Source organism: Canis aureus, chromosome 22 (assembly GCF_053574225.1).
Source record: "Canis aureus isolate CA01 chromosome 22, VMU_Caureus_v.1.0, whole genome shotgun sequence".
NCBI classification, from domain to species: domain Eukaryota; kingdom Metazoa; phylum Chordata; class Mammalia; order Carnivora; family Canidae; genus Canis; species Canis aureus.
The window spans coordinates 36,024,748-36,051,694 of NC_135632.1; the positions used below are offsets into that span (position 1 = coordinate 36,024,748).

Sequence of the window (26,947 nt, forward strand, 5' to 3'; positions counted from 1 at the left end):
GGTGCATGCTATTCCCTCTCAAATACATTTTTTAAAAATATTCTAAAAAATTGTTTATTTCTTTCTTTATTTTTTCTTTTTTTTTTTTTTTACAGAAGGAGAGAAAGAATCTTAAGCAGGCTCCACACTCAGCACAGAGCCCAACTGGGGCTCGATCTCACAACCCTGAGATCGTGACCTGAGCCGAAATCAGGAGTCAGATGCTTAACCAATTAAGCCACCCAAGCACTTCTCAAGCATGTTTCTTAAGATAACTTTTTTTCTTAATGAAAACCTCTCCAATACTACCATGGAACTCAATGGGAAGAAAGTCTATTATATATAAATTTGCTCTATTCCTATCTTTTTTTTTTAATATATCAATTCCTAAGGTCTAAGTATCATATTTTTCCAGAATAAAGAATGGTATCAACCTGAAAGCAATCTGTATGTAAAAGAATATGTACTAAGCATACAAGCGCCAAATGTTAATTATACACTATGGCAAATCATGAGAAAAAAGAGATTATACGTATCATGTTTTCCTTTCTCATGCTTTCTGAGAAACCAGTCCACAGTCCATTCTATAATATAAAGTATAGGCACCTTGCACATGTGAATCCATTTTCAAGGTATATCCAATTCCCAAGTCCTAGTCAGGGATGATATATAACTCAACAGCTTCTCCAAATTGGGCAATCTGACAAAAAGAAGCAGTACAGTCCTGGAATCCAGAGAGAGAGGACAATTCTATACTGTCTGACATGTAATCAAAATAAAAACCAATGACACTAAGCTACATATTCTCTACAAAAGAAAGAATATTTAAAATATTAAAGTAGCTTTTCTATTTCATTATGAAAAGATAGATTATGCTTTACCCTTCACTTTGATATTGTTCAGAAAACAACTGCTTTTAAAATCCAAACTATGACTTAGTAACAGTTAAAATATTTAAAAAATCCTCTTTGGAATAAATATGAAAATCTGCTTATAAAAGCCAAACTAGAACTTTTCTGCAGTAGCAAATCAGCTCCATATATAAGAGTATATTTATGTCATCATCACACTATCTTCCTAAACCAAGCACTGAAAAAAAGTGGCCACTCTCATAGCAGCCATTTAAATGTCTAGCGCATGGAAGCAAAGAGTCACTAATCTAGAAACCTAGCACTGCTAAGTCCTTTGCCCTCAGGAAGACTGTTCACAGCAACACTACCAAACACTATCATAACACCATGCCAAACATAGACCCTTTCATGGTTTATTATCATCATAATTACATATAATCCTAAAAGTCTCCCCAAATTATAAAATCCAATGAGTATTACTCAACAAAATACATGAAGTAGTTTACTAAACAAAGAGGCAAATTCCATTGTAAGGTAGAATACTGGAATAGGTACCTGCTTTGTACAGGAACCAAAAATTCTCTTGGTTCAAAAACGGGCTTACAAGGGGGTGGGGGAGGTGCTGCACCCTTACATATATAAACACTGATCTTTATTACGGATACATGCTTATTACAAAATCGGAAATGCTGTATCCATAAAAAGCGGTAACTATGGAAGAATCTATAATCAATAAGAGGAAGCTATAATATAAAAATCAAAAGCCACAATGACTAATTTATAACACTAATCCTTTGAATCACCTGTATGCTCCTTTTATGTAAATGGCTCATTTTGTCAGCTGCAGATCCTATCCACTTTAAGATCATATTTGTGGTAAAATACAGTAAAAAAGAAGGGGAAGGAAAGAGGAAGAAAAACAACCCATTACAGGATGTTGACAAGTTTAACTACTAAGGCTTTAAAATATATTGGTTAGCATACCACATACCACTAAAATAAACCAGGTTCCTCTAACAACAGGTTACTTTGGCTTTCGATTTTAACCTACTCAACTAACAGAAGATTGGTGTAACAAAATATTCTAATTTTCATACCCTAAGCTCTATTAGAAAAACACCTGTATACTTCTCAGTCTCAATTACCAAATAAAACAATTCTTCAATCCAATTCAATCGTCCTACAGTTTCACTTGGACAGATGAGGTTTCTTGTCTCTCCCTCTATTACAATTCCATGGATTGTGATGCAGAGAAACCAACTAAAGGCAAAAAGGTAACTAAAATTCTGATACTATGCCTGGAGTACATTTTATATCTAGAGTTATCAATACCTAACCACAGATCCCAAAGAATATGCTTAGTTACAGACCCACCAAAAAACCTTCTACTTGCCAACCACCACTAAATTCATTCTAAGTTGTTACTTTTATTTATTCTATTGACTACTTTTTAAAAAGTATTTCTAATGGACTCAGGAAAATGTTTCAACAGGCACTCACAAATGGAATTAGCAGGAATACAAATGCTATCACTGTGTTCACTACACATGCCAAAATAAACTCAGTGAGATTAAGACTCTACCTTGGGTGCCCACATCCCCAGTGCCTGGCACCTAGGAGATAAGTTAATATCCATAAAATGAATGAAATTGTAAAACAACAAAATTCATGGAACAGCCCAAAAATTTCAGTGGTAACAGAACTGTGCTAAATAATGTACTGCTTAAAAGAAGAAACAGGGATCCCTGGGTGGCGCAGCGGTTTGGCGCCTGCCTTTGGCCCAGGGTGCGATCCTGGAGACCCGGGATCGAATCCCACGTCGGGCTCCCGGTGCATGGAGCCTGCTTCTCCCTCTGCCTGTGTCTCTGCCTCTCTCTCTCTCTCTCTCCTCTGTGACTATCATGAATAAATAAATAAAATCTTTAAAAAAAAAATAAAAATAAAAATAAATAAAAGAAGAAACACTTGCCAAAACCCGGGAACCTTCTAAACAGTGCTATCTATTCTAACAGAATATTTAACCTATACCAGAAAAAAAGACTGACAGTTCAAGTCAATTCTAAGGGAGGCCTGCAGTTAAGTTTTTGCAGCAAACAAAAGTTGCATTTTTATAAGATAAATGACTTTCTCCTATCTCAAAACCATGATCAATGAAAAACACAGAACTTTAGACGCAAAGGAAGCCTTAGAGCCTAAATCATGGAACAGATGGGCTTGTTTTAGAGCAATATAAACTGCCACCAATTTATTCAAAAATTGTGCATAATCACATACCCAAGATAGCATTTTATGAATATCAATTTTATTCTATTTTTTTGGCTATGCCAAGATGTTGTCAGTTAAAGGAGAAATGACTGATGAATATCATAATCTTCCATTTTTATGACTTTTCCAGGGGAAAATTGATAAAAAAAAAAAGTAATTTTGTCAATGCAAACAGTTCCTCTCTTCCTAGTTCATAAGTTACAGTGTTCTGTACTAGTTAAACCAACAGTTTTCCTGTTCTCGCATTCTGTTTTTAGACTGTGTGATAGCTTATGTAATTCCTATTACTGATTTGTATATGCTTACTGTAGGCAAATCTTTTCTTCCCAGAGATTTAGGAGGTACACACTTCCGAAGTCCTCCCCTGCCATGCCACTAATAAGTGCTTGATAACTCCTCTGTCATTCATTTGAATGACAACTTCTATTAGAGCAGAGCTGGTTCTGTCTTGTTGGATAGTACAGGATAGGTTCCAAGTGCTATCACAATGAATGAATGAAAGAATGAATGAATGATCGGGAAGGCAACGGCATTACCATGCTCCTTTTGCTAGCTAAGTAGGTAATAGTTGAGAAGACACAGTTTCTCTCCAGCTTTATGAAAACTGGAACGTTCTTAACTGCTCTGAATCGAAAATCTGCATTTAAGGACAACACTATTTGACACACATTGGTACAGAACGTGCTGGGGGGGGGGGGGGGGACCCTTCCAAAATGCAATTTATTCAACTGTCACACAAAGAATGACTGAAGATTCCTTAGAACGAGTTTCCCGTATTCCATTACCAACATCACTGCGACTTGAGCTTTCCCTAAAACCACTGCTAAATGACCTCACTGTCTGGAGACTCCGTTTTCCTCCGTGTTTTGAGAATTTGTAAGTGAGCACACTGAAGTAATAACGAGGGACTACTCTCCAGGGCTTTACAATATTCTTTAGAAAGATGTGGGATGTGGGGTGGGGGGAGGGGGGCTTGTAAGCAGGTTAATTAAAGAAAACTCTTGAATAAAAAACACACGAAAAGCAATTTTTCTGTGAGTCGTGAAAGACTGGAAAATGTCACTACCACCGTCCCTCCTGTGCTGGTCACAGAGTGAGAACTGGGAGTCGGAAAATTCAGGACACTTCCCTGCCCGCTGAGTCAGGAACTACCCGACAGGAGAAGGGGATCCCCTCTGTGGGTTCGCATGTGTCCTCAGACAAGCAGGAAGTCCGTTTCTGGGGCTTGGGCCGCCCGTCCCGCATCCTGGAGGCCAGCGCTGGCCCTCGGGAGCGCCCCCGGCCTCCCCTCGAATCCCGGAGCCCAAGCGGCCGGCGGGGCACGGGGCGCGGCGGCCCGAGGGCGGGCGGGGGGAGCGGCCCCGAGCGCAGGACGCGGACGCTCGGGCTCGGCCTGCGGCAGGAGGCGGCGGCGGACCGAGAGGCGGCCCTGGCCCCGAGCAGCTCGTCCACGCGGCCGCGCAACTCACCGAACAAAGCAGCCCGCGCGGGCCGGGCGGGGAGACGCGCGAGGAGGGCAAGATCCACCCCGACTCTTCGCCGCCGCCCGCGGCTACAAACAGGTGGAGCCGCGCCCACAGCGAGGAGACGGATGCGTGTCCGAGGGGCTCACCGCACCCCAGCGCCCAGGCAACCCGAGCCGAGCCCCGGCCCGCAGCGCGGCGCCGCAGAGCAGGAGGCGGCCGGGGGCAAGGGCGGACGCTGGGCCCCCGCGGTCTCGCCGGGGTCTCGCCGGGGTCTCGCCGGGGTCCCGCCGGGGTCGCGCCGAGGACGCCCCCACTCGGGCCTCCCGGGGCCGCCACACAAAGGGGACGGCGGGGCGGCGGGGGGGCTCCGGGCCAGGGCCCACCGGGCCGGACCGCGACGCCCGCCGCGCCCCCGCCTTTGTCTGCCTCGTCCCGCCCGCGCCCCCGCCCGCGCCCCCGCCCGCGCCCCCGCCCGCCGAGGACCCTCGCCGCCCGCGGCGCCCTCACCCTGCTCGTTACCCGGGTGAGTAGCGGTCTCATCTGCTCGCCGGCCCCATCCGCCTCCATGGCCCGCCGGCCAGCCCGCGCTGTCCGCCCGCCGCCGCCGCCGCCGAGCCCGGCGCGCGAGGGGAAACGAACGAGCGTCCGACAGCCGTGCGCGGGAGGGAGGCGCGGGAGGCGCGGGAGGCGCGGGAGGCGCGGGCGTGTGCGCGGCCGCCGCAAGGCTGGTCTCCCCGCGAGGCCGCGGCGTGGAACGTGGGGCGAGCGCCGAGCAGCGGCAGGACTAGGCGCGGGAGGCGGAGGCAGCCGCGTAGGGCCCGGGGGCGGGGCCGCAGGCCGTGACGCGCGGCGCCCGGGCCCCGCCTCCCGCCTCCCGCCTCCCGCCTCCCGCCTCCCGCCTCCCGCCTCCCGCCACGCCCCCTGCCGGGGCCGCCGCGCCAGCCAGCTCTGCGCGCCCGCCGACCCCGCCGGGAGGCCGCGGCGCCGGGACGGGGCAGGCGGGACGGGCACGTGTCCCAGCCAATCGGCGGCTCGCTCGGCGCCGCGTGCACCGCCCCCCGCCGCCTCCGCGGGAGGCCCCGCCCCTCTTTGTAAAAACTGCCTGAAACTCAAGCGTCTGACTCGTTTCTCGGGTGGGAGGTTTCGCCCGAAGTTTCAAAGTGCCGTGGAATTTACCACCGCCCCCACCTCCTCCCCACGTCCTTTAGAGTAGCAGGAGGATAGGAGGACGCCACCCTGATCCAGGACCCTCCCGGGAACTCCAAAAGAACGAACGGGTCTTCATGACTCCTGCAAGATTTTTTTTTTTTTTTTTTTTTTCCCCCGTCTTGGATCAGTAGGCGTGAGCCCCAACTCGAGGCCTCTGAAAGACGGAGTCTTCCTGGCCAGGCATCCTCGCGTGCTTGTCCTCTTGTCCCGGCACCACGGCGGCTCCCACACTCTTGAGTCCACGCGCAAATATCCGCACCTCGAGGGCAGCTCTCAAATGCCTACAGCCCCAACTGAGAATGATGACGGCACCTGCCACACAGGTCCACACGGAAGGGTTAAGTGAATGTCTGTCTCTAAACGTGCCTGACACATAGCATGCTTATTGTGGGCATTACTGTTAACAAGATTACCCTGCGTTTTTTAAAAGGTAACAAAATGTTGGCCGAGAAGAGCTACATCAGTGCTTTGGAGGGAAACTATGTTACAGCGGGACCGGAGCACATGTTCTATCCATCTCCAATAGGGTATAAGTAAAGCCCTTTGTCAAAAACTTAAGGATGCTACGAGACTCATTCCTGGTTTGGTTCCTAGTCCCCTTTTGTTCTCAACTTCCCAGAGAGTTACTTTGAGGCCAGCACACATTATTCACTTATTTGTATAAGAGCAGATGCGCTTTTAATAATAGCTACCATTTAAAGAGGCCTGTATTTAGAGACTGTGATGTTTTGCAAACATGCCTCATCTCTAATCCTCACAACACTACAAAATCTGTTTTATTAACCGCATTTTACAGGTGAGGAATCTGAGGCTCGTAGAGATTTAGTTCCTAGTTGGGAGACCTGCTCTTTCTATTGCAGCATTCCAGTGCCTCATTAATGATGATTGATCAACAAGAAGAAAAAGGGAAGAAAAGATAAAACAAGAATGAAAAGAAAGAATATAGAGAAAGAGGGAAACTGGAATTTAAAAAAAAAACACGTTGTAAAGCTGCTGAAGGCATCCATCACTTGTACCCATACTATCACTTTCTAAGGTGAATATGATTTATATTGAATTAGGTCTGGACTCTCTTACAATGTAGCCAATAACTGTAATTAGTGTATATACAGAACACCCTCTACCCCCTTTCTCTGCCTTATTTTTTTGTACAGCACTTACCCTCTTATAACATTTTTGTATGCTATGCTTTATTATATTTATTGTTTGTACATATACATTAGCATAGTAATGTGTGCTCCATGTATGCTCCATGCAAGCTGTGATTTTTTTTTTTTTTTGTCTGCTTCGTTTGCTCTTTTTTCCTAGTGTGCCCAGAAGGGTACTTGGCCCTTGTAAGCTCTACTTGGGTTAATTGAATGAAGTGGGGTGTGAGGGGACATCCTTTAAGACCTAAGAGCATCCTGGGTGACAGCTAAGGATGTGGCCAAATGTAGTAACAGTAACAAAGTAGGAACCAAAACCCTTGGAACCAAAGTTAAAAGAGCTAAGTAGTCAACCTCAAAAAAAGGCTTAAAAATATATACTCAAGAGGGGCTCCTGGGTGACTCAGGTCATAATCTCAGGGTGTTGAGATTGAACCCCATTCAGCCCCGTGCTGAGTGTGGAGTCTACTTGGGATTCTCTCTCCCTCTGCCTCTGCCCCTACCCCTTCTCAATAAGCAAATAAAATCTTTAAAACATATATATATATACACACACACACACACACACACACACACACTCAGGAGACCATGCTAGAAAAATGGCTTTCTCTTCAAACATCTTGCAAAAGAGAAAAATAAGCCCTTGATTTATTTAATCCACAATTATTTTTTGAGTGATTTCTGTGTTACCATGCAGTTTTTCTATTCCTCACTTGATCCCAACTACTAAAAAAATAATGTGGTAAACATCTGAATTATAGAATTTATTACTCTCAATTGCCCACTTAATTCTAGCAAAGCCAGAGTTCATTCTGAGGTGATAGTTGTAATGAGTAAAGAAGATAATGTGTTAAAATCACTTTCAACAAATGTAAATGACTATGAAATGTTCCAAAGTGCTAAAAGGCAAATTATTATCTTAAGTATTTTAAATATTCATCCAAACTGTAGCACAGGGAAAAAACTGCTAAACAAAGGTAAATGTGAGCTTAAATTCATCACTAATAATGAATCTGTAGCACCTAAAATTAATGACATTTAGTTGTAACCCAGGATACTTCCTGGATTTCTGGAACAGTATGTAATACTAGCAGGGACCTGGATGCAACCTCTTGGCAAGATCTTAATCCTGAGGAGAGAATAATCTTCCCTCAACCATTCTTTAAGAGCCAGGGCATATTTTGTAAAGGCAAATAGCAGCTTCTGTGTCATTTTGAAATGCATGGAACCAACCTTTAGCAGATCCATTAACAATTATGAATCTCTTCATTGCCTCTTCTGGTCATAGCTGATATTTAAATATTCCCAATCATCCAATCCCATAAGGAAAACTAAACTCCTTGGAATAGTGTTTACAAAGCACCAGGGCAGTTGCAATGGGAAGAAGATGAAATGAAGATGATTGGGGGAAGAAAAGTAGCTCTTTTGATAACTTTAAAAAACAAAACAAAACAAAAAAGACCTGTTCCTTGATTTCATGGAGTTCAAGGTGGAAGACATCAATATACAAACAAATGCCAACAATGCAATGTGTGCAGCTCTAATGTGGTCATGGGAAACTCAATGAAAAAGAATGGAATGCCTTTTGCTAGAGAAGGAAGGGAATGAAGGCTGCCAGCTGTGGGAAAAGAACATCAGTGAAGGTGTTTGGAAAAGTTATAGAGAAATACAGTAGATTTAAACTGAGTTATGAATGATAATGGTATTTACTTGATCAAATTGTCTGGAGAGGGGAGGAAAGAGGTAATAGTATAAGCAGAGCAAGATCAAAGGCACTGGAAAAAAAAATCAGAAACAGACCCATAAATACAAAGAACCATCTGGTAGCTGCCAGAAAGGATAGGAGAAACAGGTGAAGGGGATTAAGAGGTACAAACTTCCAGTTAAAAAATAAGTCATGGGGAATGAAAGTACAGCATAGAGAATATAGTCAATAATACTGTAATAATATGGTCTGTTTATTTATTTATTCATGAGAGACACAGAGAGGGAAAGAGGCAGAGACATGCAGGGAGCCTGATGTGGGACTCGATCCCGGGTCTCCACCCTCAGGCCCTTGGCTGAAGGAGGCGCTAAAACGCTGGGCCACCAAGGCTGCCCAATATGGTCTGTTTAAAAGACAAAATTCAACAGAGTAAATTTGAAAGTTATAAGCAAAAGAAAAGAAATGATTGTTTTAGGCAAGATCACCTTCCATTCCCGGGAACGGCAGAGGGTCTTATTACGAGGATTACTTCATCTTCCTGTAGGGGATGGAAAAGGGTCCATGTGACAGATAACCTCATTAACATTAACCAGAAAATTCTGACCAGTTAAAACTACATCTCCGGGAGTTATTGGAACTGCAGTTGGGTTTAGTGACATGACCTGTTTGGTGACTTGGCCCAAGTGATGCCATTTTGGGCCTGTGGTTTTCTTTTTAACGGATAACAAAAGGTAACTACACTTATTCATAGTGAGCATCGTGAGCATGTGATTGTCAACTCACTATGTTGAACTCTTGAAACTAAGCATTGTATGTCAACTACAATGATGACTATTTTTAAAAAGATCAAGGTTATTGATCTGAAGGAACAGAGTAGCCCAGTGGTGAAGCATTCCTCCCCATCCAGGCAAACTGCTGAGAGCAGATTGCTTTTGTGCTTGTTCTTATGCTTTTGGGCAAGACTTCACCTTGCCAGCCTCCTTTTTGAAACTGTAAATTGCAGATAATCTTGGTAGTATCCTCATGGGTTTGCATTGGCAAAGAATAATTGAGAACATCTAGCACAACACCTAACAAATAGGACAATGAAAATACCATTTGATACCATAATGGATACATGCCATTATACATTTGTTTAAACCCAAGGAATGTACACCACCAGGAGTAAACAGTAATACAATCTATGGACTTTGGATGATTATGATGTGTCAATGTAGGCTCATCAGTTGTAACAAATGTATCACTCTGGTGGGCACTGTTGATAATAGGGGAGGCTGTGATGGTGTGGGGGTAGGGTAAAGGGAAAATCTCCATACCTTCCGCTCAGTTTTTTGTTTTTTTTTAAGTTTATTTATTTATTCATGAGAGACACAGAGAGAAAGAGATACAGGCACAGGCAGAGGGAGAAGCAGGCTCCATGCAGGGAACCTGACGATTCGGTGCGGACTCCAGGATCACACCCTGGGCTGAAGGCGGCGCTAAACCACTGGGCCACCTGGCCTGCCCCTTCCGCTCAGTTTTGCTTTAAAAAAAAATAGTCTTAAAAAAAAGCCTAAAGAACAATGCTTAAGTTAGTGCCACAGGAAACAAAAGCATTTAATCTGCTTTCACTAATAAAAATGATGAATAAAGTATATGTTCAGGTATGTTCATTAATGCATTTTTGATAAAAGAAAAACTGGCAATAATATGTCAATAAGGAAGATTGGTTAAATATATTTTGGTACTCCAAATATGAAATACAATTTAGCACTAAGAGAATGAGTTATACAAGTGTGCCAATAAGAAAAGGGTTTCAAGATATATTCTTAATATTAAGTTACAAAAAAACAAAAAGCAAAGAGAGTAAGTGGGTGTACTATGATGCTTTTTGTAAGAAAAAAAATACCCCAATTATATACTTGTATCAATATCTATTATCTATTTTCTTCTAGAAACACAAAATTATTTGTATATCTATTTCTGAATTATTTTATGCACATATGTATTCAGAAGGAACTACGATTGTTGTACAAAATACAATTATGTCAAAGACTGTAAGTACTATCATGATCAAATAACACAGCAGTTTAGGAAGGGCCCTGGAACTGGATTCTAGACTGACTAATACTCAGCTCATTATTTCTTTAACAAGGCTGATTTTTTCCAAGTCAGCTCAAAGTCATTGGTCACCATCTAGTTTGCTCAGGCATTGGGTGAAATACTGTAATCTACCACTGAGTAACAGATGGCAAGTGAGTACAGAATAGTGTACATTGGCACTTTGAGATGTGCCAGTACATTGGCACTTTGAGATGTGCCAGTAAATTTAAAGATTGTTACTCCGATTTAGGTAGTGTTCTTTAAAAGTCAGAGTCCATTTTGGTAACACCTAGGTACACCAGGGTGTGGCTTATGTTTTGGTTGCTTTCCAAGAACCATTCCTCTTTGTACTTGGGCTAGAAAAGCATTGAATGATTCTAGCTCATTTATTTTTTCTCAGCATCATTCTTTTGATATAGTTAGATTTCAATAAACACACACCCCTTTTATTAAAGTGATCCCTTCAGGTCCATGACTGAGACCACAATGAATTTTGGAAAAGAACTCATCTACACCAAAGGGGAAATCTAAAATCCCAAAGTCTTATCTTGAGAAACAGAGGTATAAAAGAGTTTTAGGGAGGCAGAAATGGAAGAAAACATTTCTTGCCATGGAATCAAATTTCTTAAAAAATTACTATGAATTAACGGGTTTTGAAGAGGTGGTTTAAAGATTTTAAGTAATCTCTACACCCAGCCTGGGGCTCAAACCTACAACCCCGAGATCAAGAGTTGCATGCTCCACTGACTGAGCCAGCCAGGCGCTCCATACCATGCATTAATGTTAAAATAAGTACTTGGGTTGGTTTAGATCATCCTGAAATATTCATAATCATCCTATTTTATGATAATCTAAAACTGACAGGAAAAAGGAGACTTAAGTTCTGCATGACATTGCATATGTCACTTAATGCCTCTGGACTTCTGCTTCCTGATTTGTAAGACAGGGATAATTGAGGCCAAAATCCTTTATCCTCAATTGCAAACTCCATAAATCTCTGAAAAACTGAAGGATTTTCATTACTCATTTGACTGCAAAAACCTCACCTAAACTGACATGAAGCTCTTTATAAGTCTCTCTTTACTAGTGAATATCCATTTGTCTCATTACCCAAATAATGTGTCTGATAACACGATGATGCCCCCAGACCCTATTTAAGGATGCTTCATAGCATACACAAGCACCAGCATTTTATCTTTTCCTAAAGACAGTTAACCAGAGAAAGCATCAAGAATCTGGAAATGTTTCCATTGGAGGACTGAGAATATATCCCCTGCAAATGAGAATACTAGTATTATCATTTACTAATGACTCCCTAGCTGTAGCTCCTCCTTAAATGCCAATTTACAATAATGCTTATAATACAAATAGAGATCCAGACCATGGTTATAGTCATAAGTTGCCCTATGCGTATGAAGATGGCATGTCTCCTCATCAGCAGCATATATTCTACAAGACTTTGGTGCAATAGCAGATGTAGGTTGATATGGCTCTTTCCACTCTTTCCACACCCTACCTATGATATTCATTTGTGAAACTACGGTGTCAGAGTACTACAAGTCTGGAATCACAGAACACAAGGAGGCTAATTGGTGTATCCATAAATCATATTCATTTCCCAGTGCTTATTGGTCCCAGTGGATCCATCTAGTCAAGGGTAATTTCTAGTGTCTCCCTCTAAAGATACCCTTTGAACCTATGTTGGTACAATCTTCCTGAAAAGTAATTTGGCAACATGTATTAACAATCTCAAAAAATAATGTGTCCTTCAACCCTATAATATCATAACTAGGAATGTCTTAAAAGATGAGTTATAGATACAGACATATATTTATTTATATACAATGGGGTTTATGCCAATGTTATAAAATTTTATGTATGAAAATGAAAATTTAAAAACCATCTAAAATTGAAGCAATGAAAAAGTTATTAAATGTTTGCATATCTACATGAGGGATTATAATGTATTCATCAAGACATTCTAAATTTTAATGGAAAATGCTCATTGTATCAAGTTTTGTTAAAAGATCTATATACAGGGACACTTGAGAGGCTCAGTGGTTGAGTGTCTGCCTTTGGCTCAGGGCCTGATCCCAGATTCCAAGGACCAAGTCCCACATCGGGCTCCTTGAATACAGCCTGCTTCTCCTCCCTCTGCCTGTGTCTCTGCCTCTCTTTCTGTGTCTTGCATAAATAAATCTTTAAAAAAAAAAAAAGATCTATATACAAAGTTGACATAAAGTATAATCCTAATTTTAACTACCTATCAGTGAGTGATCAACTGAAAGTAATATATTAAAAATTAACAATAAAATGATTAAAAGGAGATAAACAAAAATGCTTATAGTGGATAAGAATACAAGTGATTTTTATTCATTTATTCATTTATTTTAAAGATTTACTTATTTAGAGAGAGACAGCACACACACACACATGTACATGCAGGGGGATGGGGTGGGGAAGGGCAGAGGGAGAGGGAAAGAATCTCAAGCAGACTCCCCACAGAGTGGGGAGTCGCATGTGAGGCTGGCTCTCTCATGACCCTGAGACCATGACCTGAGCTGAAATCGAGAGTGGGATGCTCAAATGACTGAGCTACCCAGGCACCCCAGGAATACAGATGATTTTTAAATTTAATTCTTTTTAGGTTTCTACAAATTTCTACAATAAATAAATTACTTTTATACTAAGAAAACTGTAAACATTATTTTTAAGACAAAATAATCTACAATACTAATAGGAAATTTTATAATGGTTTATAATAAGAATATCTGAAAGTTAAACACCACTTTAAACAAGCCAAACACAGTAGTGACTAAAACTAAATAGCATGATTACCCTATTAGAATATTCACAACTTGTTAAAAGGAATCACTTGTCTTATTGAAGCCAAGTCAAAAATTCAGTGGGTTAGGGGCCTAGGTTCTTCAGTAACCACCTTCCGTTCAGGTCATGATCTCAAGGTCCTGGGATCAAGCCCCACATGGGACTAGCCCTGCATCAGGCTTTCTGCTCAGCAGGGGCTCAGCAGGCAGTCTGCTTCTCCCTCTCCCTCTGTGCCTCCCCCTGCTCTCTCTCTCTCTCTCTCTCTCTCAAATAAATAAATTAAAAACCCACTCAATGGGTTAAAGTAAAACCTTTCATGAGGTCTGTAGTGTATGCTGTGGGGGTCCAAAGGAGAAGAATGTTATATTTTTAGAGTAAATATTCTCAATGGCATCTTTTCTGGTTAAGAAAAAATATACACTTTAACAAAGCAATAGAAATATATATATTTAACAAAGAGATAGAAAACAAAAGAGTTTCAGAAAGTCTCACATCCAGGAAACTAAACCCAGGTCAGTACAGTACCCATTGCCTAGCAACCTAATGAGGGTTTCGTAAAGGTGGCATTTAAGTTCATAGGTCATCAGCATCAGCAAACACAAATTTAAAATGGAAGCCTTCTGCCAATTATTACAACAAATCTTTGAAGACCTGCCAAATAATCCTTTTTTAGAAGGAAAGCTTCTAAGATTATTGCCTGGTTGAAAGCTAAGGTTTTTGTCTTTGTTTTAAATTCTGTTAGACCAGGGTGTCCCAAATTTGCTTGTTCCTAAGTATCATCTGGAATGCTTATGAAACACGTGGATTTCTCTAGAGATTATGATTTGGCAGGTCCAGGATGGGACCAAGTACTCCCTACAACAGGCCCTAGATGATTCTTCTGATTAGCAAATTTGAGAAACATTATTATAATTTCCCTCCTAAACATGTATGCTGTTTGCTGACTTCTTTACTGTCTGCCTCTATCACCAAACAGTAAATTCCACGAGAGCAGAGATGGTATGTATTCATCTCTGCACCTCCAAGGCCCAGTATGGTATCTGGCACATATGATTAGGAGTTGAGTAGATAGTTCTTGAATCAACCAATCAGTGAATCAAAATTTCTTTCGCTGTATCAGATAAGAGCACAATTGAAGTCTGGACAGTTCTCAGGATTGTAGGAAAAGCCCTGCCCCTGGAAAGCACAAGGTACATGTAGAATATGTTATACTCTGTCAGGGACCTTTTGTTCCCTTAAGGACAGGGCCCACACAAAACTGGAAAAATATTGCAAAAGAGGACATGCTGACTGCCAGGCACATTAAGACATCAAATTCGGGGCACTTGAGTGGCTCAGTGGTTGAGCAGCTGCCTTTGGCTCAGGACGTGATCCTGTGGTCCTGGGATTGAGTCCCGCATCGGGCTCCCCACAGGGAACCTGCTTCTCTGTCTTCCTATGTCTCTGCCTCTCTCTCTCTGTGTGTCTCTCATGAATAAATAAAATCTTTTTTAAAAAGATATCAAATTCATAAAGAAAACAAGTATCCTCTCCATATTTACTTATCTCTGTAGATAAGTATTATTATTATTATTATTATTATTATTATTATTATCTATTACTTAGGCAAGCATATGGCATGCTGACCTGATATGGAAAAAAAAATAAAATAAAATAACAACAACACAAAACTTAACTCCCCCGGCTCCTTTGAGATCACTCTAGGGGGAAGTGATTGCCAAGCAGGTCAAGGGCTCGCTAATACTGTAAGGATAAAAAATGCTGCAGAAATCTGGGGTCAGCAAATTATCTCCTCAAAAAAACTATTCTTTAGTTTTTAAAAAATTAAATTCCAAATGTCTCCTGAATATTGACTAGATAAAATATGGCCTCTGGATACATAGAGTTTACAATAGGCCTACTTTGGCAATACAGTAAACCTTTACATACACAAGCATTGAACAAGTGTCTATAAAATGCTCACAGAATCAATTTGTCGGGACAAAACTAATTGTGGTGAGTGAAATACATAGAGTTTTCCAGGTAGCCTCTCTACTCCACAACCTCTACCAACCCCAGCTGCACTTCCATGGAGGTGCCACCCCCTGGCCCTTACTTAGCCATCATATCTATAGAAGCCTATTAACTACTGTGACCTGGGCTTCAGATGCCTGAGGTCACTGTTGCTCCATTCTTGACTCTTGGCTAAGCCTTCACCAGCCATTCACACTCAAACCCATCAAAAAGGCCCAGGTGAGGAACAGCAAATGAATTGCCCATGGAACAGACCAGCCACCAGTTTTCCTAATTAAAGTTTTATTGGAAGACAGACATGACCGCTCCTTTACGTATGGTCTCAGGCTGAGTTTGGCATCACAACAGATCGGAGTAGTAGTGACAGATATCATGTGACCTACAAAGCCTAAAATATCTACTGTCTGGCTCATTAGAGAAAAAGTTTGCCTATTCCTGGCCTAGATGCATAGGGCCAGGTAATAATAATTATTATAATAAGAATCTTAATGTGGCATTTACCATATGCTAAGTAGTATTCCAAGGTTTTATTTAGACTTCAAAACAATTTTACAAGGAAACTAAGGCACAAAGAGGTTAAGATAACACAAGTAATAAGGGCCAGCCAACATAGGAGAGGTATTATAAAATAAATAGGTTATCACTGAGTTCTAAAAATGATGAACAAAACCATAATTTAGAGGCTTGAATAAAGCAGTAAACAACTCATGGTAAAGGTTACAAGAACAATGGGATCATAGAAGCAGATTATTAGTAATAACCACATTCAGATCACTTGCAAATTCCTTTTGCATATGATATTAGATGAAAATATATGTTTAAGAAAATAAAAAAAATAGAAGTTACCAAAAACAATGCTTTATTTTTTTAAAAAGTGTTTCTTCCAGAGATGCTACATTTATTATATTTTCCCCTGAGCTTCTACATTTAAGTCATAATTTCTGCTTCAAGAGAGTCACCCTGGGATAATCCTCATTTATTAAAAGTAATTCAAAATGGTCTTGAAATTTATATTTGAAAATTATCTTCAGAATCAGGTTACTCAGATTATACCAGATGTGGTCCCTGATGACTTTTGCCTTCTTTAGAAAAGTAAATCCACCACAAGGCAATTATAAGGATAAAGATTTTCCACAACCTTATCTAAATAGTTCATTGCTAATCACCAGAAGCTGGCACATAGTAACTGCTTAAAAAATAATTGTTGAACAAAATGGATGACTTTCTTAAAAAGAAGTTTCAAAAATGTTTTAGGAAATGACAACCCTGTTGGAAAATCTCCCTGGGTAATTGTTTGGGGGGAAAAAAAAGCCAAACAAACAAACATTTTGTTCATCAAATTTCTTTGATTCAGCTATTCAACAAATAGTCATTGAGAGCTAGAAGTAGCTACATAATCTGTGGGGCCCAGTGCAAAATGAAATGCAAAACCCCTTGTTCAAACAGCAGGGGGGGAAAAGTATTTTCCTTTTTCCTGTGGCCTTCTTCTCAATCTGTCTTTGTGTTTTCATTTGCTACTCAGTGTTGCGTTCCTTTGGATGAGTGGGTACTCACAGAGAGAGTGCTGAGCCTCACAGGCACTGTAGATTCTATGCTTGACTCCACATGTGGGCACAAGAATCCAGCCAATCCCTCCCTGTTCCTGCACCAAAGTGGGTGTGGTAGAGGGGAATGGGAGAGGCGAAGCAGCTGTGGTCACTGGGTGGAGTAGGGGGGCATCCCAGAGAGATGGGACCAGGGTTCCAAGCCCCTGGTATATGTTCCATTGGTCTTCACTTACAAAACAAATCCAAAGACAAATGATAAAAAGTTCAAGGGGCACCTGGCTGATTTAATTGGTGGAGTGTGGGACTCCTGATCCTGGGGTTATGGGTTTGAGACCCACCTTAAATGTAGAGATTACCTAAAAATGACATCTTTAGGGGTGCCTGGGTGATTCAATCAGTTAAGCAACCAACTCTTGATTTCAGCTCAGGCCATGATCTCATGGTCCTGGGATGGAGCGCCCCCCACCTCCACCACCCACGGGCTCAGAACTGGGTGTAGAGCTCACTTAAGATTCTCTCTCTTTCCCTCTGCCCCTTGCTCTTTCATGCATTTGCCTGTGTGCCCATGTGCATGCACGCATGCACTCTCTCTAAAATAAAATAAAATAAAATAAAATAAAATAAAATAAAATAAAGTCTTTTAAAAGAATTTCAAGGGGGGATCCCTGGGTGGCGCAGCGGTTTGGTGCCTGCCTTTGGCCCAGGGCGCGATCCTGGAGACCCGGGATCGAATCCCACGTCGGGCTCCCGGTGCATTGAGCCTGCTTCTCCCTCTGCCTGTGTCTCTGCCTCTCTCTCTCTCTCTCTCTCTCTGTGTGTGTGACTATCATAAATAAATAAAAATTTAAAAAAAAAAGAATTTCAAGGGGTGCCTGGGGGGCTCAGTCAGTTAAGCATCTGCCTTCAGCTCATGTCATGATCTCAGGGTCCTGGGATCGAGTTCTTCATTGGGCTTCCTGCTCAGCAGGGAACCTGCTTCTTCCTCTCTTTCTACCCCTTCACCTACTTGTGCGCTCTCTCTCTCAAATATAAATAAATAAATAAATAAATAAATAAATAAATAAATAAATAAATAAATAAAATCTTTTAAAAATAAGTTAATACATTTTTTAAAAGTTCAAGAAAGCAACTGAAAGATATTAAAATCAAAACTTCCTCCCAAGTGCTAGTGAAGCTGGCTCTATTAAGAAACCACTGTAAAAAAAATTAAAAACAACAACAAAAAAAAGAAACCACTGTGTGCTAGGTATTGAATGTATAGCATGAAGAAGACAAAGACTGCCTGTCCCCTGGACCTTTCTGTCTAACAGAAGAGACAACGAAAGAGGAAATTACCCTGCAGTGTCCAAGAGAACCAATGTGAGTACTGGTAGCTTCAGTATTACGGTCAAGAAAACAGTCCCAAATACAGAGACTGCTAAGTGAGACCTAATGTATAGGAAGGATAAAACCAGAGAGAGAGTGCAGATAGAGGAAACAACACTTGAAAAAGTAGAGGTGAAACATGAACCAAGCATTCCAGAACCTAAATAGTTTGGCTAGAGTGGGAACACATGATTCAAGGCTGGCAAGTGAAGAGTGGGGGCTTCCTGAGAACAATGGAGAGCCATTCAGGGGGATTAAGACAGAGAGGGACTTGATCAGAGCTGTGCTATGTGAAGTCAATCAAGTTACAATGGGAAGAAGAAATGGGTCATGTGGGAAGAAGAGAAATTCCAAAGGGGAGGAAGCTTGGTAGGAAGAACAGTCAGGCAGGGTCAAAGGAGAAGAAGCAGAGGCAGTTTGGAGATATGTGAAAGACACTAGATATCTACAGGGGCTCACAGTGGGATAAGAAAGACAAAGACTGATGCATATAGAACTCATTTTAATATCCATCTGGTAGCTGGGGACCACAGGTGTCAAAGCAGGAGGCTGAGCCTGCATTGAACGTGCCTCTTTGGGAGGCATAGACCAGATCAGCGGCAGGCTCTCACCAATCACTGTTCTAGAACTGTCACATAACACTGAGGCTTGACACTTGTTGGGGAGCCCATGATCAGCATTCATTCCACACCCTTCATTACAAAAGAACTTAACTCTGCAAAGCAAATATAGTAACCCCGAGACAATGTTATCCAAGAAATCTCATGAATGGACCAGAGTTAAAATATAAAGACAGATGTTTCAGCTCCTTAAAAAAGCACAGGATGTGTGCCCGTGCTTGATCCTTAGGCCTGTATGTGTAGAATAGCATCATGGGCTGGTAAATGTTGGGAAGATGGTGTCTTAACACATTCAATTTGCCCTACAACTTTTTTGAGTGCATAACTGGCTACCATATTTTAGGAGTCCCCAGGTACAATAAAAGTGATTGATCCCTTCAAGAATCATTTTGCAACCACGAATATGATTTGCTGAGCAGTTTGGCGAGGGCTATAGGAGTACAGATGGCCAGAGGAGCTTGCTGGACACAGTGAAGTTTAGAAATCACAACTCTTAAGGTCTTCTTCCTAACATTGAGGAGGTTATTGTCTACACCATTAATTTCTCAAAGGATATCAGACCATTGTTTCATGTTGGGTTATAATCAAGTGCTTCCATGGCTTCCTTCTCTGTTGAATACCAGTAAATTCCACAAGGACTAGGAGCACAGCTTATTCATTTTTGCCTCCCTCTCAGCATTCTGTACATTATACATAAACTACACAAAGATTTATAAAATAAATAAATTAACTAAACATCTTCATCTTTGGCAAAATGATCCTGGCTGATTTTTTTTACAGATTAAATTTGGCGGGGGGGCGGATTTTCCTAGTTAAAACAAGAGAGGATGTTCAGGGTCAGGATGTTTCTTGGTCTAGTCTTTATTGCGTGCATTGGGAGCCACAGAATTGCTCTTCAGCTCTCTGTGGGAGGAAAGAGTAAAGCTGTCCCTGATCACACAACAGTAATCTGAGTCAAGGATATGAAACAAACCCTTCAGGAAGTGAGCCGATTAAATGTTATTTCCTCAGATATGAGGTTAATAAACAAAATTTAGTTAAAGAATCAAAACACTTTAGATTCTTATGTTCCCTAAAGGGGATAAATAATCGGTGTCTGGTGATAAAAATATATGAAGAACCTGGAACATTTTTCTCATTTTCCCCATCTCGCAGTCTTATCATTCAAGCTTTATGCACAATGTGACGTTAAAACCAGAAGAACTTTTTTTCTTCCCCCTTTTGTCGGGGGGTAAATACCGGCTGGAGCTTTGTGAGCAGTGAGTAATACACCTGGCACAGGACCAAGGTAACTGCCACCTGAAAACTTTCCACTCTGCTATTTTTCTTCAGCTCAGGAGTCTTATGGTCCAAATGGATGAAGGAAGCTGTTTGGGGGCTATCGTTCACAGGAAGTTTCCTACCGCATGGGTTGCCTGGTTATGTCAACTCTCACTTTCTCCCCTATGCCTACCACATGCCCAAATGTTTGTTTATTTTTTCCAAAGATTTTACCTATCTATTCATGAGAGACCCAGAGAGAGAGGCAGAGACACAGGCAGAGGAAGAAGCAGCCTTCCCAAAGGGAGCCTGATGTGGGACACAATCCCAGGACCCCGCGATCATGACCTGAGCCAAAGGCAGATGCTTAACCACTGAGCCACCCAGGCATACCCATGCCCAAATGTTTGATCTCAGGATGATTTCTTCCTGTTTCTCAGCACACATTTGGGTTTCCTCTCCCTTGGCCACAGCTTGGCACATCCTCAGAGATGGAAGCCAACTTTAATATCATAACAAGAAAAATATATTTTGGACTGTCAGTGTAGCAGAGGCCACATTGACAGGTTTCTTCACATAACCCTCAGGCTTTATTTGTAGGCTCCCAACTGTCAGTATCTGCCTCTCTGTCCCGAGACCATTTTCCTTAAGCCCAGGGAGGTTGCTCTACCTGGCATAAAGCAGGCCTGAAGTCCAGGAGAATCGTTATGCCAGGAACAGCCATAACTCATGACCAATAGGAACGGGTGATTGATACCCTAGCTTCTTGGGCCCTCAGTGAAGATAATCCTAAAGTGCATGTTTTATGTTTCACAGTCAGGATGAGCTCCTAACATACCTTTGATCAACTGCCTTTCCCATCTCTACATCATACCCCTGCTACCATACTATCATTTCTTGCCACTCCCAAATAAACTACTGGCCCTTGAAACTTTGTCTTGGGTCAGTTTCCAGGGACACCCAAACCAAAATGGTCAGCAGGTTCCTCCTCAAATTCTTATAATGGATGGGATGATGAAAACTGGATAATTCATAATTAAACTAAGAGTCAAGTTGGCTAAACATAAGTTCCTTCACTCAGAGCATCACTATTCCTCAAACTTGCTTCTTCATGCTCTGAAAGTATTCTTCTGACTGAATGACCTCTCTGGTAAGTAGTTTAATAGAATGCATTTCCGATCAGTGTAATGCGGTTTGAAGGTTATGGTACAAGCCTCTGAATCATGATTCACAGGTATTTTTCCGGAACTATTTCTGATGTACCAAGTGACCTTAGCCATTTTAATGCTGATATTCAACTGGAATGTGTGCTGAGTTGTGAAATCATAGTCCATACCTGGTACAACAGACATTTTATTTTCCAGGCGGAAAATACACCAATTATTTCATTATTTTTCACTATTCTTTATTTTCCCTTTCCCCAAATACTAATTCGTTATTTTTCTTCACATCTCTCCCTCTTGTCATTGTTCTTTTTATGACAAAATGATGCAATTGCACATAATATTCATTTATACGGTAGATGCTACGTGCCCAACAGATCCCTTCCTCTTGGGTCAAGGAACTCACTCCTCTGGCTGAGGGATATTGGCTGCTAATGGTGCATATAACTCAGTTCCTCTTCAGGAATTCCTGAGCTGAAGGTTATACTCTTCCCTGGGGACAACCAACATTTGAAAAACTTGGGCTGTCTCCATTAATCACCATGTAGCATCTTCTCCTCACCCACCTCACATATCACCCCCATTATCATTCTTGGAGGATTTATGAAAATCTTTCCTGGTAACTTTTTCCAAACTCAGTCAAATTTGGGGGGCAGCAGTGAAGGACAAGGTTTAAAGAGGAGATTTTCCTACCAATAAATTAACTAAAAGAAAAAAATAGGAGGAAGTAAGCCAATGACAACCTAAAATGAGCAGAAGAAGGAAGAAAAGGTAAAAAGGTTATGTTGCTGAAATGGTACCTCCTGTGCATTTGTTGAAGGTGCATCTATTGGTGCTACTTCCTTTAATTGCAGTCCTTTAATTGCTAGCCATTCAAATCCCTTGTCAGTTAGGGTCATGGTAGCAGCTATAATAAATAGACCTCAAAATATATAATATTGTAGCCTCATAAAAGCTTATTTCTTGCTCAATTAAACTGTTTCTGGGTAGTGAGTGGCTCTGGGGCACGCTCGGGCCCCCTCTGTATTGCCTTCTGTTTTACAAAGCAGCTCCTCCTCCCCCAAGGCCTCATCTTTATCAGCATCTAGTCAATAAAGGAAGAAACAGAGCAAGGAGGAGACATATCTGTTTCCTAAAAGGCTTGGCTTGGACTTGGCATAAATGATTTCCTGCACACATTCTGTTGGTTAGAACCTGTGACATCAACACACTACAAAGGAACCTGGGAAATATGGTCTAAGTGTATGCTCAGAAGCAAGAAGGAACTCATTTTTGCTGAACAGCTAACATACCCAGACACAGAGCCTTTGTACAGCTTCAGGAAGATAAGCAAATACCAAGTTTCTCAAACTGTACTGGGGGTGGGGGTGGGGGATCTTAAAGGTGCCACCTGGCTAACTGCTGGAGCCAGTCAATGGAAGTCCACCTTCTTCCACTCCCCTTGGAGCCCCTAATACTTAATACCTCATAGTAATTCTAATCTCTCAGTAATAGTTGTACTAATACACCAAAGTAGGCCCCACAGTAAATCACTCTACGTCTCCAAGAGAGGAGAGATGGCCTCTTAGGAACTGACTGAAGAATTAAGTCTGTCTTTCTTCCCTCCCCTTCCCTTTCTAATGAAGTGGTCACATTGTTTGGGAAGGTTTCTGAGATCATTATCTGGATGCCTCATCACTCTGACACCACTACTCTGAGCACTAGAATTTCAATCACCAAGTCCTGGGAAATTTAACCAGGTCATTTTCTTAACATTTTGTCAAGAAAGGAAATAAACTTTCCATAAAATGACAGTTACCAAAAGATAGAGAGAGAGAGAGAGAGAGATTTCTCTTGGCATACTACAAAAGCCAACAGTGAATCTTCCGTTTCAACATTCAAGCCAGAGATCAGAATTTTATTTGAAGAAGATGACAACTTTGTGGCTAATGGTATTCTTTTTGTACTTATTCACTCTTCCAGATGAACGACAGAGAACAATTGGTCATTCTGAAGACAGCTTCACAAGAGAAGAGCTTACAGCCCATATTGTATTTTTTTTAGTTCAGAAAGGACATTCCTGAGGGAAAATATGATCAGGTTTATATGAGTCAAATGAAACTATCTGTGTAGGAGGCTTTTGCTTTGTAGCATAAATGGTTAACCCAGACGTGTCTACACATAGAAGAGCCAAATTATAATTAAGAACTTTCAGTGAACACCACCACACTAGATATTATCAGTGTTTACCAGTAGTGTCTGCTCATATTTACAAATCACTTTTTAATGTTCATGAAAGTATCTTACCTCAATTATTTACAACTCCACGTAGAGCATGAGTGGATAATCTTTTTTTTTTTTTTTAATTACCGGTTACATCTCCTAAAGCAAAATCAGTTTTGTAATTAATTCAGAGTTGTTTTTCCTTAAAGAAATAGTAAGCGTCAAAATCACCTTCTTTTTACTAAGCAAAGAAAGCAAAAAAGTACATAATTCTTACAAAATACGTTGGGGCGACTGCGTGGCTCAGTCTGCTCAGCATCTAACTCTCGATTTCTGCTCAGGTTGTGGATAGCAAGGATGCGATGTCAAGATCTCATTCGGGCTTTACACTGAGCATGGAGCCTGCTTAAAATTCTCTCCCTCTGCCTGCCACCCCCCGAACCCCCACACTCTCTCTCTCAAAAATACATACATACATACAAAATTTAAAAATACTTAAAAGTATTTTATTTCCATACTGTAGCTGGGTAAGAGGAAAGGGAGTAAGGAAGAGGAGAGGGATGAGGTGGAAGCAAAGGGTGAAAAACAGAGAGAGACAGAGAGGCGAGTAGACATAAAAAAAGAAAGGAAAAGTTGAATGATAATAGAGGAGAACAAAGTAGAGAATGAGAAAGAAAAATGGAGAAAAAAGGAGTAGCAGAATGTTTTTTTGAAAGGAATGGGGGACATTTGTACAAAGTAATAAACAGAACCTACCTATGAGGTAAGAGAATCGGGAAAAGTTCTCTCCCATATTGTAGCCATTATGATCAGAGCAACTCAAGGTTGAATGAGATCAAGTCCAGCGTGGGTCTAGCTGTGGGTGTTGATTTCTTACTGTAGACTTTATGAAAAGCCACATCTCTCCAATCAGAAAGATATTCTTTTTTAAGTGATCTTTCATAATTCACTTTCTTCATGAATTTCAGATTCTTTAAAACATTTTTTTTTAATTTTTAAAAATTTGTTTTTAAAGCAAATTCTCTACCCAACATGGGGCTTGAACTCTTGACCCCAAGATCAAGAGTCTTGTGCTCTACTGACTGAGCTAGCCAGGCACCCCATAAATTCTTTTTATTAAATTAACATATAATTTATGTGCCTTCAAATTAGTTTTTTAAAAGTATACAGTTCAAGGCTTTTGATAAATTTACAAGGTTATACAATCATTACCACTACTTAATTCAAGAATTTTTTCATCACCCCTAAAAGGAACTTCATACACATTATAATTAATTCCCCATTCCCTCCCTCTGCCAGCCTCTGGAAACTGAAAATCTCCTTTGTATCTCTATTAATATGCATATTCTGGAAATTTCATAAAAATGGAATCATAATATGTGGCCTTTTGTATGTGTTGCCTTTCATTTAGCACGTGCTTAAGGTTCATTCGTGTGGTAGCATCTATAGTACTTCATTCCTTTTTATAGGTAAATAATATTCCTATGTGTGTGTATATCATATCTCTTTATCCATTGATCAGTTGATAGACATTTGAATTGTTTGCATTTCTTAGCTACTGTGATAATGTTGCTCTGAATATTTTTGTACAAGCTTTTTTGTGAATATGTTTTCAATTTTCTCGAGTATTTGCCTGGGAATGGAATTGCTGCGTGATATAGTATTACTATAGTTAACCTTTTGAGGAATTACCAAAGTGTTTTCCATAGTGGCTGCACCATTTTATTCAATCCAGCAATCAGTAAGTGTTGCAAATTCTCTACAACCTCACCAACACTTGCTAAAGTCCACCTTTTTGAGTATAGTCATCCTGGTGGGTGTGAAGTAGTTCTCATTGTGGTGTTGATTTGCATTTTTCTAATGACTAATGAATGGAGCATCTTTTCATGTGCTTAAAGGTCATTTGTATCTCTTCTTTGAAGAAATATCTAACACAATCCTTGCTCATTTTTTAATTAGGCTGTCTTTTTAGGATTGAGTTGTGTTTTTCATATATTTTTGTTACCAGATCCTTATCAGATATATGATTTGCAAATATTTTCTCCCATTCTGCAGAGTCTCTTTTCATGATGCATAAAGTTTTTTAATATTAAAAAAATAATAAAAGTTTTTAATATTTATAACATCCAGATTACTTTTGTTTTCTTTGTGAATTACGCTTTATGTGTCATATCTAAGAAACTGTTGCCTAACCCAAGGTCATGAAGACTTACACCTATGTTTCCTCCAAGAGATTCATAAATTTAGCTCTTACACTTACTTCTTTGATCTATTTAATTTTTGTATATTATATGATGTAGGTGACCACATCCATTCTTTTTCATGTGGATACCAGTTGACCAGCACCATATGTTGAACTCAACTATTCTTTCTCCATTGAATTTTCTTGGCAAAAAAAAAAAAAAAAAAAAGAATTTTCTTGGCACTGTAGAGATTTATTCATTTCATCTAGGTTATGTCATTTGTTGACAATTGTTCATAGTATTCCCTTATAATATTTTCTATTTCTGTAAGGTTGGTAATAAACATCACCTCTTGGGATCCCTGGGTGGCGCAGCGGTTTAGCGCCTGCCTTTGGCCCAGGGCGCGATCCTGGAGACCCAGGATCGAATCCCACGTCGGGCTCCCGGTGCATGGAGCCTGCTTCTCCCTCTGCCTGTGTCTCTGCCTCTCTCTCTCTCTCTCTCTCTCTCTCTCTGTGACTATCATAAATAAATAAAAATTTAAAAAAAATAAATAAAAAAAATAAACATCACCTCTTTCATTCTTGGTTTTAGTATGAGTCCTATCTCTTTTTTTTCAGTGTCAGTCTAGCTAAATTTTTAAAATTTTGTTGATGCTTTCAATAAACCCAATTTTGGGTTGGGTTTTTAAAATCTTCCTCATTGTTCTTCTGTTCTCTACTTCATTTATTTCTGCTTTAATCTTAATCATTTTCCTCCTTCTGTTTGCTTTAGGTTTAGATTGTTCTTTTTCTAGTTTCTTAAGGTAGAAGGGTAGGTTATTGATTTAATAGCTTTACTCTTTTTTAATATAAACATTTAAACCTATAAATTTTCCTCTAAGCATACCATAAATCATGGTAGGTTGTGTTTTTGTTTTCATTCATCTAAAATTATTCCTTATTTCCCATGTGATTTCTTCTCTTACCCATTATTTGTGAGCATATTAATTTCCAACATCCTAATTTATCAATGGGAATTTCAGAAACCCCTTCTGTCATTGATTTCTAACTTCATTTCATTGCAA

General features: G+C 40.7%; 2 protein-coding genes across 13 annotated transcripts in view; one reads left to right on the forward strand and one right to left on the reverse strand.

Moving 5' to 3' along the window:
- The window catches only part of SLC4A7 (solute carrier family 4 member 7), a 110,042-nt gene extending 104,758 nt beyond the window's left edge, over positions 1-5,284 (reverse strand). The window contains exon 1 of one of the 6 annotated variants that reach the window (XM_077865459.1): positions 5,069-5,284. In XM_077865459.1, coding sequence (XP_077721585.1) covers positions 5,069-5,128 — 60 coding nt within the window. In that variant the 5' untranslated portion in view covers positions 5,129-5,284. The remainder of the gene's footprint in view (positions 1-5,068) is intronic. The other 5 variants (XM_077865458.1, XM_077865457.1, XM_077865462.1 and 2 more) reach the window with 5 other exon arrangements.
- Positions 1-26,947, forward strand: part of LOC144294006 (uncharacterized) — a 230,242-nt gene that overhangs the window by 107,614 nt on the left and 95,681 nt on the right. The gene's annotated exons all lie outside the window — the stretch shown is intronic.